This window comes from Mus caroli, chromosome 6 (genome assembly GCF_900094665.2).
Source record: "Mus caroli chromosome 6, CAROLI_EIJ_v1.1, whole genome shotgun sequence".
Lineage (NCBI taxonomy): Eukaryota > Metazoa > Chordata > Mammalia > Rodentia > Muridae > Mus > Mus caroli.
The window spans coordinates 88,901,423-88,916,202 of NC_034575.1; the positions used below are offsets into that span (position 1 = coordinate 88,901,423).

Below are 14,780 nucleotides of genomic sequence, written 5' to 3' on the forward strand. Positions count from 1 at the left end.
TAAACAAAGGTCCACAACTCATGCTGGAAAAGTCTGGCACCCCAGCTGTGCGACCTTCAACCTGCAGGCATATAGGGAAAGAAATCATAGACACATTCCCATTCACAATCTCCTCAAAGAAAAGAAAATATCTAGGCATAACTTAATCAATGAANACTCTAAGTCTCTGAAGGAGAAATGGAAACAACCCAAGNATCCTTCAACTGACGAGAGATGAAATGAAAACATGGCACATATACAACAGGAAACATCATTCATCCGGAGAGGAAAGTGAAATTGTGAAAATTTCAGGTGGATAGGACGGAACTAGAAAAGAACATACCGAATGAAGTAGCCCAGACCCAGACAGACAAATGTCACTTGTTCTCAGTCTAATCTGAGTTTCCTAGAAGAGAAGACAGTGGGGTGCAGAGGAGCAGTAGAGAGAGGTATAGCAGGGTACAACTGATTTGAAAGGAGAGATGGGGAAGAGGGGGCCTTTTAATTAGGGAGGGGAGAGGGAGATAGAGAAGTGGAGAGGAGGGTAAGATAGTAAAGATGTANGGAAAAATCATAGGAAGCATTATCTATCTACCTAACGTTACATATAATGTTGACAAGTCTGCATATACGTATACATATATAGTTACATAGAATGTCTGGGGGGAGCAGCTTTTTTTTTTTGTAAGGTGGGAAGGGACACGCTTTCTCTGTGTAATAGTCCTGGCTGTCCTGGACTCACTTTGTAGATCAGGCTGGCCTCAAACTCACAGAGACCCACCTGTCTCTGTCTCCCAAGTGCTGGCCTGAGACGCTTTCTTTTGAATTGTTGGTCAGAGTTATCTAAGAGACTCCTAATCNTAGGTTATTGCTGGTTGCCTTTGCTGCCTCCCAGAGACGGAAGGTAAGTTCCCATTGCTGAAGACACTACATATTCCAGAAACAGGATCCAGAGNTGGTTCTGACCTCAAAGCCTCCTTTACGAACACTGCCTTTCATGGAATCAGAAGGTGCCATGCAAGCTTCCAAGTAACCAATAGTCATACCCAGCTATGATGTTTATGCATTAAAACAACATCCAGCATGACAATATCCCTAAGGGTATAGTAGTGGCATGCATACCTTGGTGGTAACCAACAGCTCTCTACTTGGACTCAACAAGAGGGAAATTGTTGATGGTACTGGAAACACAGTCAACTATCTGAGGCTAATGAATTTGTGGTCTTGGAGGAGAACCTACAGCCACCACTTTATTAAAACTGCATATTTCCCAATTCATTCTAATATTTATCCTTATACTCACCACCAAACAAATATCTCTTTGCAACCACTCCAGAAAACCACAGCCAACCTCAAAATGCAGAGAACAAGTGGCCATATAATGCCTAACCCCAAATGGGCTATAATACAACTCATGTGCACGTGCACATGCGCGCGCGCGCACACACACACACACACACACACACACACGAGCGCAAAACAACCCAGATATTAACACACTTAACACACTTACGCACCTCAGGTTAAGGAATCAGAGTAGACAGCTATGAGAAGGTTGTAGCAGCTAGAACAGGATGTTTGCTGTAAGATTTCAGGTCTTAGAAATCCCAGAGAAGCTACACTTATGAAGTCTCATCAACATAGCTGCCTAAACAAGACCTTAAACAAGAATGGCATCAATAGATATGCTACCATGCCAGGGAAATCTCACCGGATTCCAACCCTAGCCAAAGAACTATAGGCAAATAATGAATATTGAAANTGNGAGAGGGCTGATGGTTCAGCGGGTAAGAGCANTGACTGCTCTTCCGAAGGTCCTGAGTTCAAATCCCAGCAACTGCANGGTGGCTCAGAATCACCTGTAATGAGACCTGATGCCCTCTTCTGTTGTGAAAGAGTCTTCCCCAGGGAAGGGCACCTAAATCAGTTATCCAATAGCAAGTGGTCATCCCTGGAATCATATCCATAGAAGTAACAATATATGGAACAAACAAGTTGTATGTACATATTTAGGATTACTATTATTACTGTTATTTGCTTGTTTTGTTTTTCAAGACAGGGTCTCTCTGGCTGCCTTAGATCTCACTCTGGCTTTGAATTCAGAGAGCCACCTACCTCCTGAGAGCTGGGGTAAAAGGCATGTGCCAGCACTGCTCCTACTCCTATTTAGGAATATATATATATATATATATATATATATATAGCAATTAAAGAAGCAAAGACTATGATTTTGAGATAGAATGAAGGAGTGCATGGGAAGGACTGGAGTAATGAGGAAAGGGAATTGGGAAAATGGTTTAATTATANCTTAGTTAGAAAAAGAGAGACTCACAGTCAGGAAGTGGACCTGTTTTTATGCACTCCAAACACTATGTTAGCCTTTATCAGGAAAAGTGGGCAGGTCTGCATCACTAACAGTCAAAGAAGTCTTTATTGGAGCACGGAGAATATACAGCTCATCATTCCCTCAGTGTCACCTGTGGTAAGAATAACACCCATTCTGTTTTTGTAAAGAATCTGAGACCTTGGAAGGCTACGGGAATGAGTGCACCCAAAACTACAAGAATACCGGCAAGACTCCCTCGGCTACTTTAACACATGATTTCCACCCCTTATAAGCATTCATTATATTTTTTAACTATTAGAGGTTAACTAATAAACAGCNTAGATTGATGCCCAGTCTTTCTTCATTATCCACCCTTTATCTAGTCAAGCTTTCTCTCGTTAGTAGTAAGTGCATCTAAACCGCAGGATGGAGCCAGCAGAGATCTCCCAGAGAATCCCAGATCCCGAAGCTTCTCCTAGATCTGGTTCTGAACAATGAAGTCTTAAACAATAGCAGCCAAGCGACAAAGGACAGAGAGAGACAAACAGATCGCTCTTACCTCTCCCCAGCTGCCGTAAGCCCATTGGGGACATGGGCCAGATTCACAGGCTCTCTGTTCATCAGGTTTGATTCTCTCTACACAGTCATTGGCCGTGTATCCGTTTTCATCCTGACACACCACCACTCGCCTCTGGGAGCCTCCAGCGCAGGTACTAGAACACTAAGCACACAGAGCAGCAGGTTTATCCTCAGTACCACCTGCCTCCGACCCACACATAAACCAGCTAGACAGATTCCATAGACAGTGGAGGAAGTTAGTAGAGAGACTGGGTACTTCCCCAAGGTGGGATTGTTCACTTTGTACACATAGTGAATGCCTGGGCTGTAGAAGGGGGCTTCCTTTCACATTCTCCAGGCTGTCAGCAGGGGTGGGCTGCAGTGAGTGATGATGTTTAGAGTTCTCTGTGCAGCCCTGTTCATTGTCCACCCGTGTCTGTTGTCCTCATTTCTGAGAGGGGCAGAACTATCACAGTTTGTGGACATTTTTCAAGTGTCAAGAGCTTCTAGAACCAATGTTTGAGTCTCTTTCAACACAGAGGTTCACTCATATTTAATCAATTGCCAATTATGGAAATTGAACTTGTTTGTGAACTCTTTCGGTGACTTGGTAGTGGTGCCACAAAATGACATTTAGACATTAGACAGCAGGTGACCTTTCCCCCTCGCCCCCACTCCTGCTTTTTCGCAAGAACGTATCTACTTGAGTGGCTGATGATAGTAAAGCATGCCTTATTTGCTTTTTGCTTCCTCAATGAACTCAATTGAATTCCATCTTGACAAATCTCTCAACCCACTTCACTGGAATGTTCTTGAATGGCTGTTGTTGTTTGCATTTCGGTGGTTTCCCACACACACTTCTCATAGCTCTCCTATGAACCTACAGTTGGAGTGTTTCTCTTTCCAGAAATTCCTTACCTGTTTAACCTAGTGTATTTTCTAGCACCCTCCACTATGATGACTGGGAAAGGCTGGAATGCTTACATTTAACAAGTCTTTGAAGCCACACAATTCTCTCCAACTACCAAACTGAGTGGTTTGGTTTTAGTTGCAGGTTCCAATTTTCGGAGAAAGTTTCTTACTGTGTAGTCTAGGCTAGTCTCAAGCCCGTGTGTGATTCTCCTGCATTGGCCTCTAGAGTGCTGGAATTGCAGGTATGGGGGCCACTAAATCCATCCCACCCCTTACCGACTCTCAAAGCCAGTGCCATTTAACTATTCTCTGACTGTGCTTCCACTAGCCTGCACCATATCAGGATGTGAAGGAAAAAAATGTTACTGAGTGCATTTGACTACTGGGAAGTGCTGGGAAATAACAGTGGCTCACCTATCTTGGTCAACTTATAAGTGATTTAAAAAGTTAAAAACCTTTCAAGCATCCCACAGCTATAAGACACAGTCATGGTTAAAGGCTTTGGCCTCTAAAGCTGGTGCCCTCAGTTTGATTCCTAGGACTCATTTGGTGGAAAGGGGAAATTGACTCTGGGAAGGTGTCCTTTGATCTCCTCTCATGTGTGCACAAAAGAAAAAAAAGAAGAAGAAAAAAAAGGTAAAGATATACCTTATGCCGAACCACCAGTTTTTCAGTCATAGAGCGGGACAACAGATTGATTGGTAGTGTCTGAGAACTGTTTAAGTCTATTTTGTCTTACAAAATTTTACTTTTTTTCTCTCAAGGTTCTGGTTTACTTACTCTAGGCCTACTTGGTTTTTCATTTGTTTGTTTTAGTGTCAAGCTAATATATAATCAAGACACAGAGGACGATTATNTTAAATAGCTTTAAGGAGCAGAATGTAAAAACACTAGAAAAGGNCTGCATGTTGTAAATGGACTTGGAATATCCCTTGAGCTTTACCACCGGATACAGTTTTGTATCGTCCCTTTATGTTGTCACCTATGAGTCTGGTTACCCTACCACAAGGAACACACAGTGTTACAAGGCNTGCTTACCCAGCACCATATTAAATGCAAAGATTCCCGAGCAAATTTCACTCCCCAGACAGAGATGAGACACAACAACATGAGGAAAAACAAATACAAAATAAAGATAAAAATTACACAGTCCAGCTGAAGCCTCTCTTTAAAAAAGAGAAAAAATAAAAATAAACACACGAGAAAACCAAAAGCATAATGAGGAAAATAATATTGTTTCCTGATCTAAGCCTTCTAGGCTGGGGACAACGCCCCAGGGCAGAAGCATGCAACTGGAAATGAACACATCTTCTCTATAAAGGGATTCAAATAAAAATAGTACTAAACGACAAAACGAACCCCCTCCCCACACCAAACATCATCAACAGCAAAAAACAAACCACCACCAACAACAACAACCAAAAAACCCACCTCCACCACCAACAAAATCCCTTTCATAGCACCATCAAAAATACATGTGTGACTTCGGAATCTTTTTTTTTTTTTTTCAAGCGAGGAAAAACCATGATCACTCAGTAATCACTGGCTCTGATCACTGGTCAGTTTTTTTAGAATTGAAAACTTTCCTAAGTAGGGGAGGGAGACCTGCAGGAAATGTGAGAGGAGGAGGAAAAGAAGGAGAGGGGAGGAGGGGAAGGGGGAGGGTGGCAAGTGGAGCTGCTGGGTTAGATAGCCAACAGTCACACTCAGGAGTCTATACTCAGACTCCAATCAGCACCCACAGGCCAGCTTTCCANTGCATTTACACTCACCGTNNGGGAGTGGCAGACTTCTAATCCTTTCAGCCCAGAAATAATTTAACACAATTAGCAGTACTAGAGGGAACTAGACATTNAAAAAAAGCCAACAAGACCCACAGGGATCGGCANGCTCACTCTAATTACTTGGCCTGCAGAGGTTGTTGTCATCCTTCCCTTTGGAATGCCATGAAACGTTTCANCATTCTCCATCGTATTTTTGAAAAATNACCCAGCGTAACAGGTTAAAACCATCTGCATGCAATTTCTTTCCTTTTGACATTCAATATTTTTCAAGGCCTTGGTGGCTGGAACGCCAGTAATAACAAGCGTGATGAAGATAACTCCGCAGTTGCCAGGCTTCATCCCGAAGCAGGNGAGGCCCAAAGCCCTTTACATAAGCATCTCATTTAACCCAGGAAATGACAGAAAAGACTCAAGGTTGTCAACCTTTAGTAGACAAGGACATTGAGGTTTGCCTAGCAAAGGACACCTGCCTTCATGAAGAACTTCCAGTCAGCCTAGGGGATAGCTCCTCAGGCAACTGGCCTTGTCACCAAGCCTGGGAACCTGACCTCAATCCCTGAGCCCACACAGTGGAGGGAGAGAATCCACTGCAGCTATCCATGGTCTGAGTCTCTCAATCACGCAATGGCAGGCTCATACAAAGAATGCCTCTTCACAAAAGCCTCTCTGTTCTCTCTCCTCCAGGTAGACTCTGCCTGGCCCTCNTGGTCCAACCATGACATCTCATCATCCAGGGTTGAAACCCTCTCCTCCAAAGGGGCTCTTCCCTGGGACTGCAACGAAACCATTGGTATTCACACTTGACCGCAAATGTGTGCCCATAATCTTCTGAAGGAACCAATTCTAGTCTGCTTTCTGCTATACACTACTCAAGTAGGAGAGAAGTAGGCAGAGTGAGTACTCACTGCTCCCCAGGGCCCGGTTCTCCACTGGTTCCCTCCAAGCACATGGGTGCGGCTAGGGCTGTCACTCCTGGGACGGAAGTCTTCGTTTTGAAATGGGTGAGCCAAGCCAGTCCATTGAGGGCACGGTGACATGGAGCAGTCCTGGTCAGTCTCGGGGATGTAATCTGGGTCACACTCACTTCGATCAATCACATGGTCACTGTAGTTGACACACACTACTTGTCGGGTTGCCTTACCTTGCCCACAAGTCACGGAACACTATGTTGAATAGTTAGAAAGAAAGAGGGGACTGTCATTTGGGAGTCAGAGTTATATTTTGAGTATAAGTTTCTTCAGGTGGCTGAATATTTTCCCAGGTGCCCAGCTAAAAGTCTCAGAATCAGCCATGACTGCTTCCTTCTGTTTCCATCTGGTATCTCTCGCCAGGATTAATGTCATACTTATCAGCTGGGCTCTTCTGCTTAGGACCTGACACATCCCACATATGTGTTGTTTAGTGGTGACAAAAGGCCACCCATTACAACTTAACTCACGCACACATCTGGTGACTTCCCAGCTCAGTTAAAATAATATCCAAACTCCTTGCCGATTTTCGAGGCCTTTGATTACAGAGCCTCTGGCNACTGCTTCGGCTGCTCTTTCATTCTTGATATACCGTAATTACAGATTCTTTTCTCCTCACACTTGGCGCATTAAGGTGAGATTATTTGTCACTTGTTGAGTATTTATTTTNTGATAAGCATCTAATGTATATAATCTCAATCACACTAACAATGTCATCAACTAGGTGTTCATCCTGGTCATTTTTTAAAGTTAGTTTTATTTACTTATTCAATTGTGTGTGTGTGTGTGTGTGTGTGTGTATGTGTGTTCCTGCGCACAAGCGCACGCAGGCTTGTCATTTTATAATTCCTTGTCTCATTCCCTTGGGACTGTGTGTGTGTGTGTGTGTATGTGTGTTCCTGCGCACAAGCGCACGCAGGCTTGTCATTTTATAATTCCTTGTCTCATTCCCTTGGGACAGTCTCACTAAACCAAAGACTCTTGGTTTCCAGCTAGGCTAGCTAGTCAGCAAGCTCTGGGTGTCCTTTGGAATCTGTTTATCTCTGTTCCCCNGCACTGAGTTACCAGCATGTCCTCCATGCCCTGTCTTTATGTTGGTGCCAGGAATGTAACCTCAGGTCCTGCTGGCACAGAGAGAGCTCTTACCCACTGAACCATATCCTAGGCCCATTCTTCTTTTTTTAAGAGCAGAAGAAAAAAATGGGGCCCCCAATAGTTTAAATTGCTCTGAATCAAGCAATCAATAAATGACTAGGTCTGAGTTTCTCTGTAGCTCTGAGTCTCTGTCTCACACATATATTTTGAAATGTCCTGCAATACTAATCTTATTTTTTCCACAGCCTCCCTGTTCACCTAACCTAAGCTACTTCCTGGATTGTGGGAGTGTCGAAGGACTGACGTCAGAAGTTGCCTGAAGAAAAGGGTCAGCTGCTTTTATAAAAGTCTACACAGATGGTGCTTGTGTCCCAGGGCCCCCATTCCTGTGAGAAGGTCCCATAGCACTCCTGGAAGGGAACCAAGGGACACACCTGCCTTTGAGAGATCACAGGATGCATGAGCAATCAGACTCAAAATCAGAGAACTCCCAGTCCGCTTCCTCATTTGCTGCTATTGGGGCTCTGTAAGTCAGTTATATAATGATATGCCTCTGCAGACTGAGCTTTGCAGTCAGTCCAGCAGGACAGGTACTGATTCACATACTCTTTTTAAATGTGTACTCCTTGGACATTTGACTAAGATTTCTTTCATACTTAGCTAGATACATATATGTGAAATAGGATATTTAAGTCTCATGTCTGACTCTGAAATATTATCTGTTCATAATATGGACCTTCCAATTCCTTATCCCTGCACCCATCTTCCAATCCCACCCAACCCCACAAAGCCACGCTTACAGAGCTCCAGTCTAGAGCCTTCCACTGTCCACAGGGTGTCACAGAACACTCTTCCTTGGCTACTGGTTTAGTCAAGGTAGCACAGGCACTCTCATCAGCCACAGAGCCGTCCTCGTCCCGGCAGCTGACGTATCTCATCCGGGTACCTTTTCCACAAGTGGCTGAGCACTGCAGGTGGGAGTGAAAGGACACAGACATATCATTTGAGATGGCTTCCTAGTGTTTTTCACTTAGTCCAGTATCTTATCAGTTCTTAGCCCCCTTTCTATATAGTCAGGTCAGAGAATATCTGTCTCCTCTGCACACCTCCCCACTTTCCCCTAGTCCGTTGCTTACTGGAGTCCAAGACCCAAATCGCCATTGGGTTCTGGATACACTCTGTGCATTTCTCCTTGGTTCCAGGGCCAGTATGGAAGGGTGGCAAGATGCTAATTCACAGTCCTAGACATGAAAGGAGAAAGCATTTACCGTCCAGGCAGCACATGTTCATAGAGACAATCATGGTAAAAGAGCATGCCACACCGAGAGGTCTAAATACTCTTATTTCTGCCCGTTTCTACAAGCCTTGCTTAGCCCCTGACTTCTCTTGGCCCCAGCTGCTTCCATTTGTTTCAAAGAGGGATAAGATCNGAATCCTTTTCTGGATGCCTTAACACAGGGCAGGGTCTCCTTAATAATCAGTAAAGCCCTGTTTAGTCACCTGTTTATAAGAAACGAGAGGAAACACTGTGAAGGGGTGTGTATGTCTGGAAAGAACAGGATAACATTTAATAAGTATTCACTGTTAATGTTTAAATATTCTCAAGGCTAAATTGTGTTCTCACACTTCAGGTAGTTTCCTAATCAAAATTTGCTAATCCTAAACTTGTTTTCCCAGGGGGCACCTAAAGATAACACCCGGGGCCCTGAAGGTCAACCTTTGATAAAAAAGGAATTTTCTGTAGGCCAAGGGCAGGAATTCGCCTAATGTCCCTCAGTCACTCAAGAGAACATTGCTGTAGTGAGCGTAGTCATCCGTGGGTGGATACAAGTCTCTTACCTCCCAGAGAGGAAAACAAAAGAGCACACCTGTTTATAATCACTCCCAGCCTCAGGAGCTGCCCACAATTCCTCCGTTTGATACATAGTTATCCAAGGCCCAGGAGTCAACTGACTCGGTGCAGAAGTGCTGGGGTCTGAGACTGAAGATCACTAATGCTTGGTCGCCTTCAAACTTTACATATACAGCGTGAAAATTCTGCTACCTGGCTCCATACCTGGCTTTTTACTTTGCCTGTGCTCCAAAGAGAGTCCCAGGGGACTTTTGCAAACAGTGAATAATTTGTCCATAGGCTTTGACTGTGGGAGCCTATGGATAAACGAACACTATAGAATGAGAAAGATTCCATTGAAATTGCTAATTTCCATTACTTCACCTGATGTAAAGACTGACATTTTCTTGGGACTAACTACTGTATGTATGTGTGTGAGTGAGTAAGTGAGTGAGTGTAGACCGGAAGGTCATATTGGGTGTCTTTCTTAATCATTTAGTACCTTAATTTTAGAGACTGGGTCTCTCACACAATGTGAAAATCAGCAATTGGCCAAGCTTACTGGCCCATGAGTTCCAGNATGATACACCTAATTCTCCCTCCTGTCTCAGCATTACAGACACACCCCTGTGCCCAGCTTTAACACAGGTACTAAGGAACTGAATTCAAGTTCTCATGTGTAGAAAAAAAAATTCCCAACTGAGAGAATTCCCTTTCCCCGAACCTGCCCCCATGTCATTTTGAACATTTTAATAAAATTAGAAAAAATAAAAAGTAAAAAAATAAAATTAGAAAAATAGAGTTTATNTAGGTATGCTACTTATTAGGTTAATTGATAAGCAGCAATAATATGATGGACATCATTACATTCATCCTTTGTGATTCTTTATCCGTAAATGACATGTAGTAAAGTGCACGCAACTGAGGATACCTAGCTTGAAGGCAGTCTAGTGGCTGCACAAGGCCTATTTTTAAACAAACAAACAAACAAACAAACAAACATGAATTCTAAGTACAGACTTGGCTTAACTCTATCTTTAGTAGTTATCAAATCTGTCATGCAATCCCAAACCTTCTCTTGATATAAATGATAACAAGATAACTCACAAAACAGTGAAACACCATATTCTCATGAGGGGAAAAACTATGTGTGTGTGTGTGTGTGTGTACATGTATGTGTGTGTACGTGTGTATGTATGTGTGTATATGTATGTTTGTGTAAGTATGTGTGTATGTATGTGTGTATGTCTATGTATGTGTGTGTATGTGGTTGTGTTTGTACATACAAGTAGACATTGCATACAGATATTTGTATTACTTCTGTGCACACTTAGACATTTTACTGAGTTACATGATATATAGCAAAAAACTTTACTAATGACATTAAAACCTACAGTGATCTCGATTTCATATAGCCAATTGATTCTAATAACAGACTTCTATTGATTTTTTTTATGTTCAACTTTTGAACCTACTGCCAAAGGATGTCTATAATTGCTGAAAATGATAGTTGAAATGTGTCACTGAATTATATATAGTGTGTGGGTGTTTAGGAGGTAAAGTGTGGGTGGGAATGAAGCTGAGTGTGTAGGATCCTTGCTAGCACACATGAAACCCTAGGTTCAATACTCAGTACTGCTAAAACCAGGGTGACACATGTCAGGAAGCTTATGACTCCAGAAGTAGAAGGCAAGAGGATCAGAAATTCAAAATTGTTCTTAGCTACAAAACGCAAAGCCAGCCTGGACTGCCTGAGACCTTATGCTACTGAAGAAAATTCTTTACAGCATCAGATAATAATTTTCAATTATTCACCTTTGGGTGTTTGTTATTCATAGCGAAATGACTACAAATGGTTAAAGTCTCTCTGCCGCTTTCTGAAGTCAGAAACAATGGACAAACCAGTAAATGAAGCTGTAAGTTATAGCACCTGCTCCCATCTGTGTTACGTGCTCTCTCACCATGCCAGTTGCCAAGCTAAGCGCTTGACCTTGTTAACAGAGCCGCAGAGACACCACGGATGCATACAGGTATCAGTGACCTCGTGAGCACAGGGGACAGTAACTTTCTAAGTGGTGAGTGTCAAGGATTTACCAGCTGTNCTCTTCCCCAGGACTTAGCAGCTCACAGGGCCCTGTGAAGTCCACTGTTGGCTGCTAAGAGCTGCTCCCAAATAGCTTGAGCAGCACACACTTCTTGCACGTTAGCCTGAACTCCTGGAGTAATCTTCAAGTACAGTATGTAAGATTTCCAAGTTCAAGATAAAACCAACTAATATTTGCTATTCAAGAAGAATGAAATGCTCACCTACAGATACTTAAAACAACTTAAGACCCACACACGCACACGCCCACGTGCACACACACACACACACACACACAACCGGAAAAACAGAGGTTAGATCCTAATGGAGAAGAAAATAAGAAGTAATTCCCAGATAATTTAATATCCCAGCTATTCTGCCTTTGGATTTCTCTATGGAAATGTTTTGGTTTTGTCTGAACCAGTGAGATTTTGGCCCTTTACAGCCCAAAGCCAATACCTGAGTTGAAACAGGAGCCTCACCTGGGTGTCGGTTGGCCTAGTTGCTGCGTTACAGTCATTGTCATCGACCACTGACATATAAGTCCCCATGATGCACTTCACTGCCCTTAGCTGGTATCCCTGTCCACAAGTGACACTGCACTGGGGGAATGAAATAAAACATAATGTCACCAAACCCTTTCTTTCACATACGTACCCCATAATATTCTGCAAGAGAAAAGTCCTTTTGTCACACTGGACCTCAGGGCTGGTACCCAGAGATTAGGTAAAAAAGTATGTAATCCTGCTTCACACAATTTATCCTGGTCGATTATTATAATGACATTTAGAATTCTCTCTGTCTGCTACTGGAATGACACTTGTAAGTGTTCAGCTCCTTGATCATGACTCCAGAAGGAAGTGTTTCCTTAACTGTTTCCATAACGTGTTTCCATAACTGTCAGGCCTGTCACACTCTACCTGCTAGAATATCCTGGTTAACACAGGCATTTCGTTCATCTCTGTGATCTTTGACTTCTGGGAAATAATTCCCAGCAAATCCTTGAAAGTTGTATCACTATTTCTGCATAGGATGCTTTTTGCAGAGTTATCAGTAAGAAGGAGACAAGATATTGGAAAGCATCTACATATACAATAGCCAAAAGTTAGATATATATATCACAGCATACAAGTAGTACAGAGATCAATACTGCAGTGCTACAAGGCACTCTGTCAGAGTTACAGGCCAAGGAAAGGGATGGGGGTGGTGGTGTTATGGGTAAGACAGCAGAAGATGTTGAAAGAATCCATCCCTATAGTGTAAGAGTCACTAATCCAACAACAATGGATAAGAGTCAACTGTTAATTGGAGTTTTAATGATAATAACTTTAAAACNTGCAGCAAGTAGACAAGTACTTAATGAAGAAAGAAGCCAAAAAATTGGGTAACAAAGGATCATGACAGTTCTTACTCTTCCAACCACACTGTACATTCATCTCAATGTACATGAAACATTGTTTCAAGATAGGCCACCAGTGAGGTCACACAAGCATCAGTACATCGATAAGATAATGTGGGACATAGCTTCTCTGACCACAATGAAATGGGGCAGTATCAAAAGCAAACCTGGAAAGTTTACCAATGTGTGGGAACTGATAAATTCCCTGGATGAATTACACAAGCAGTATGTCAGAGAACAAATCGCCGAGATATTAGATTGACTCAATAATAAAAAAAAAAAAACCAGTAAAGTCTAAGCGAATGTTGCCAAATATTTAAAGAAATATTAACATCAGTTCTTTTCAAACACTTCCAAAGTATTGAGGAAGGGTCATTTTNTGCAGCAAGTAGACAAGTACTTAATGAAGAAAGAAGCCAAAAAATTGGGTAACAAAGGATCATGACAGTTCTTACTCTTCCAACCACACTGTACATTCATCTCAATGTACATGAAACATTGTTTCAAGATAGGCCACCAGTGAGGTCACACAAGCATCAGTACATCGATAAGATAATGTGGGACATAGCTTCTCTGACCACAATGAAATGGGGCAGTATCAAAAGCAAACCTGGAAAGTTTACCAATGTGTGGGAACTGATAAATTCCCTGGATGAATTACACAAGCAGTATGTCAGAGAACAAATCGCCGAGATATTAGATTGACTCAATAATAAAAAAAAAAAAACCAGTAAAGTCTAAGCGAATGTTGCCAAATATTTAAAGAAATATTAACATCAGTTCTTTTCAAACACTTCCAAAGTATTGAGGAAGGGTCATTTTCCACAAGGCCAGNACCTAAATATGCAAGAACCAAACGTCTTGTCTCTTATTAAAAATACTGTGAACAACATTCTAGGCAAGACTACTGAAACAACTTCCAGTTATTTCTTGAGATTTTTATTCCATAGGGCCAGTGATATCAATACCAAAACCGTGTGTATGTTGGGGTGATGCGGACAAATATCTCTTGTAAATAAAGATACAAAATCTTTCAAGAAAATACTAGCAATTAAACCCTATAACATAGTATGGGTTGTAGTCAGTGGGATCTAGCCCAGGATGCAAGAATGGCGTGCAATAAAAAAAAAATTAATGAAATGTATCATATAAGTAGATAAAACAGAAAGAAAAAAATACTTAAAAAACCTATGATCATGTCAACTGAGAAAAAGTCACTTGGCAAAATTTAAAAAACCACCAAAACCCTTTTCATGCAAATGCACCCCAAAACAAGTGAGGGGCCCTTCCTTAATGTGGTAAAACACCCCTCCACTTGCTTCCTACCCAGTGGGGAAAGGCTTTCTCCTCTGAGGTCAGGTTAAAAGGATGTCTCCTGTAACCTTCGCTATTCTGAACACACTAGAGGTCTAGCTGGAGACAAAGCAGGGCGAGGTAAAAGTCAGATTGGAAAGAGAAGCCAAGCCTAGCCTATCTGCAGGCGTTAGCACAACAAACACAGACATCCCAAACAATCTGCAGAGAAACCGCCAGAGCTAACACTCAAATCCAGCAGTTTCTGGACACCAAATGAAATAAAAAAAGATGATGATGATGACGATAAAGATGTTAATGACNATGAATTAGATATGTTTCTACAAATCATCAAAAATAATCAAATTAAGAAAATAAATGCCTTTATAATGATATCTGAAAGAATAAAAACATCAGGAAAAAATGTAACCATAAATGTGAAAGACTCATATCCAATTATCAGTGAGTACATATTGTGTGAGTTCCTTTGTGATTGGGTTACCTCACTCAGGATGATGCCCTCCAGGTCCATCCATTTGCCTAGGAATTTCA

General features: G+C 42.1%; 1 protein-coding gene across 1 annotated transcript in view; it reads right to left on the reverse strand.

Moving 5' to 3' along the window:
* Nucleotides 1-14,780, reverse strand: part of Adamts9 (ADAM metallopeptidase with thrombospondin type 1 motif 9) — a 170,842-nt gene that overhangs the window by 78,649 nt on the left and 77,413 nt on the right. The window contains exons 20-24 of the mRNA XM_029478238.1: nucleotides 12,019-12,138; nucleotides 8,759-8,863; nucleotides 8,423-8,590; nucleotides 6,465-6,722; nucleotides 2,865-3,026 (exon numbers count right to left, since the gene is read on the reverse strand). Coding sequence (XP_029334098.1) covers nucleotides 2,865-3,026; nucleotides 6,465-6,722; nucleotides 8,423-8,590; nucleotides 8,759-8,863; nucleotides 12,019-12,138 — 813 coding nt within the window. The remainder of the gene's footprint in view (nucleotides 1-2,864; nucleotides 3,027-6,464; nucleotides 6,723-8,422; nucleotides 8,591-8,758; nucleotides 8,864-12,018; nucleotides 12,139-14,780) is intronic.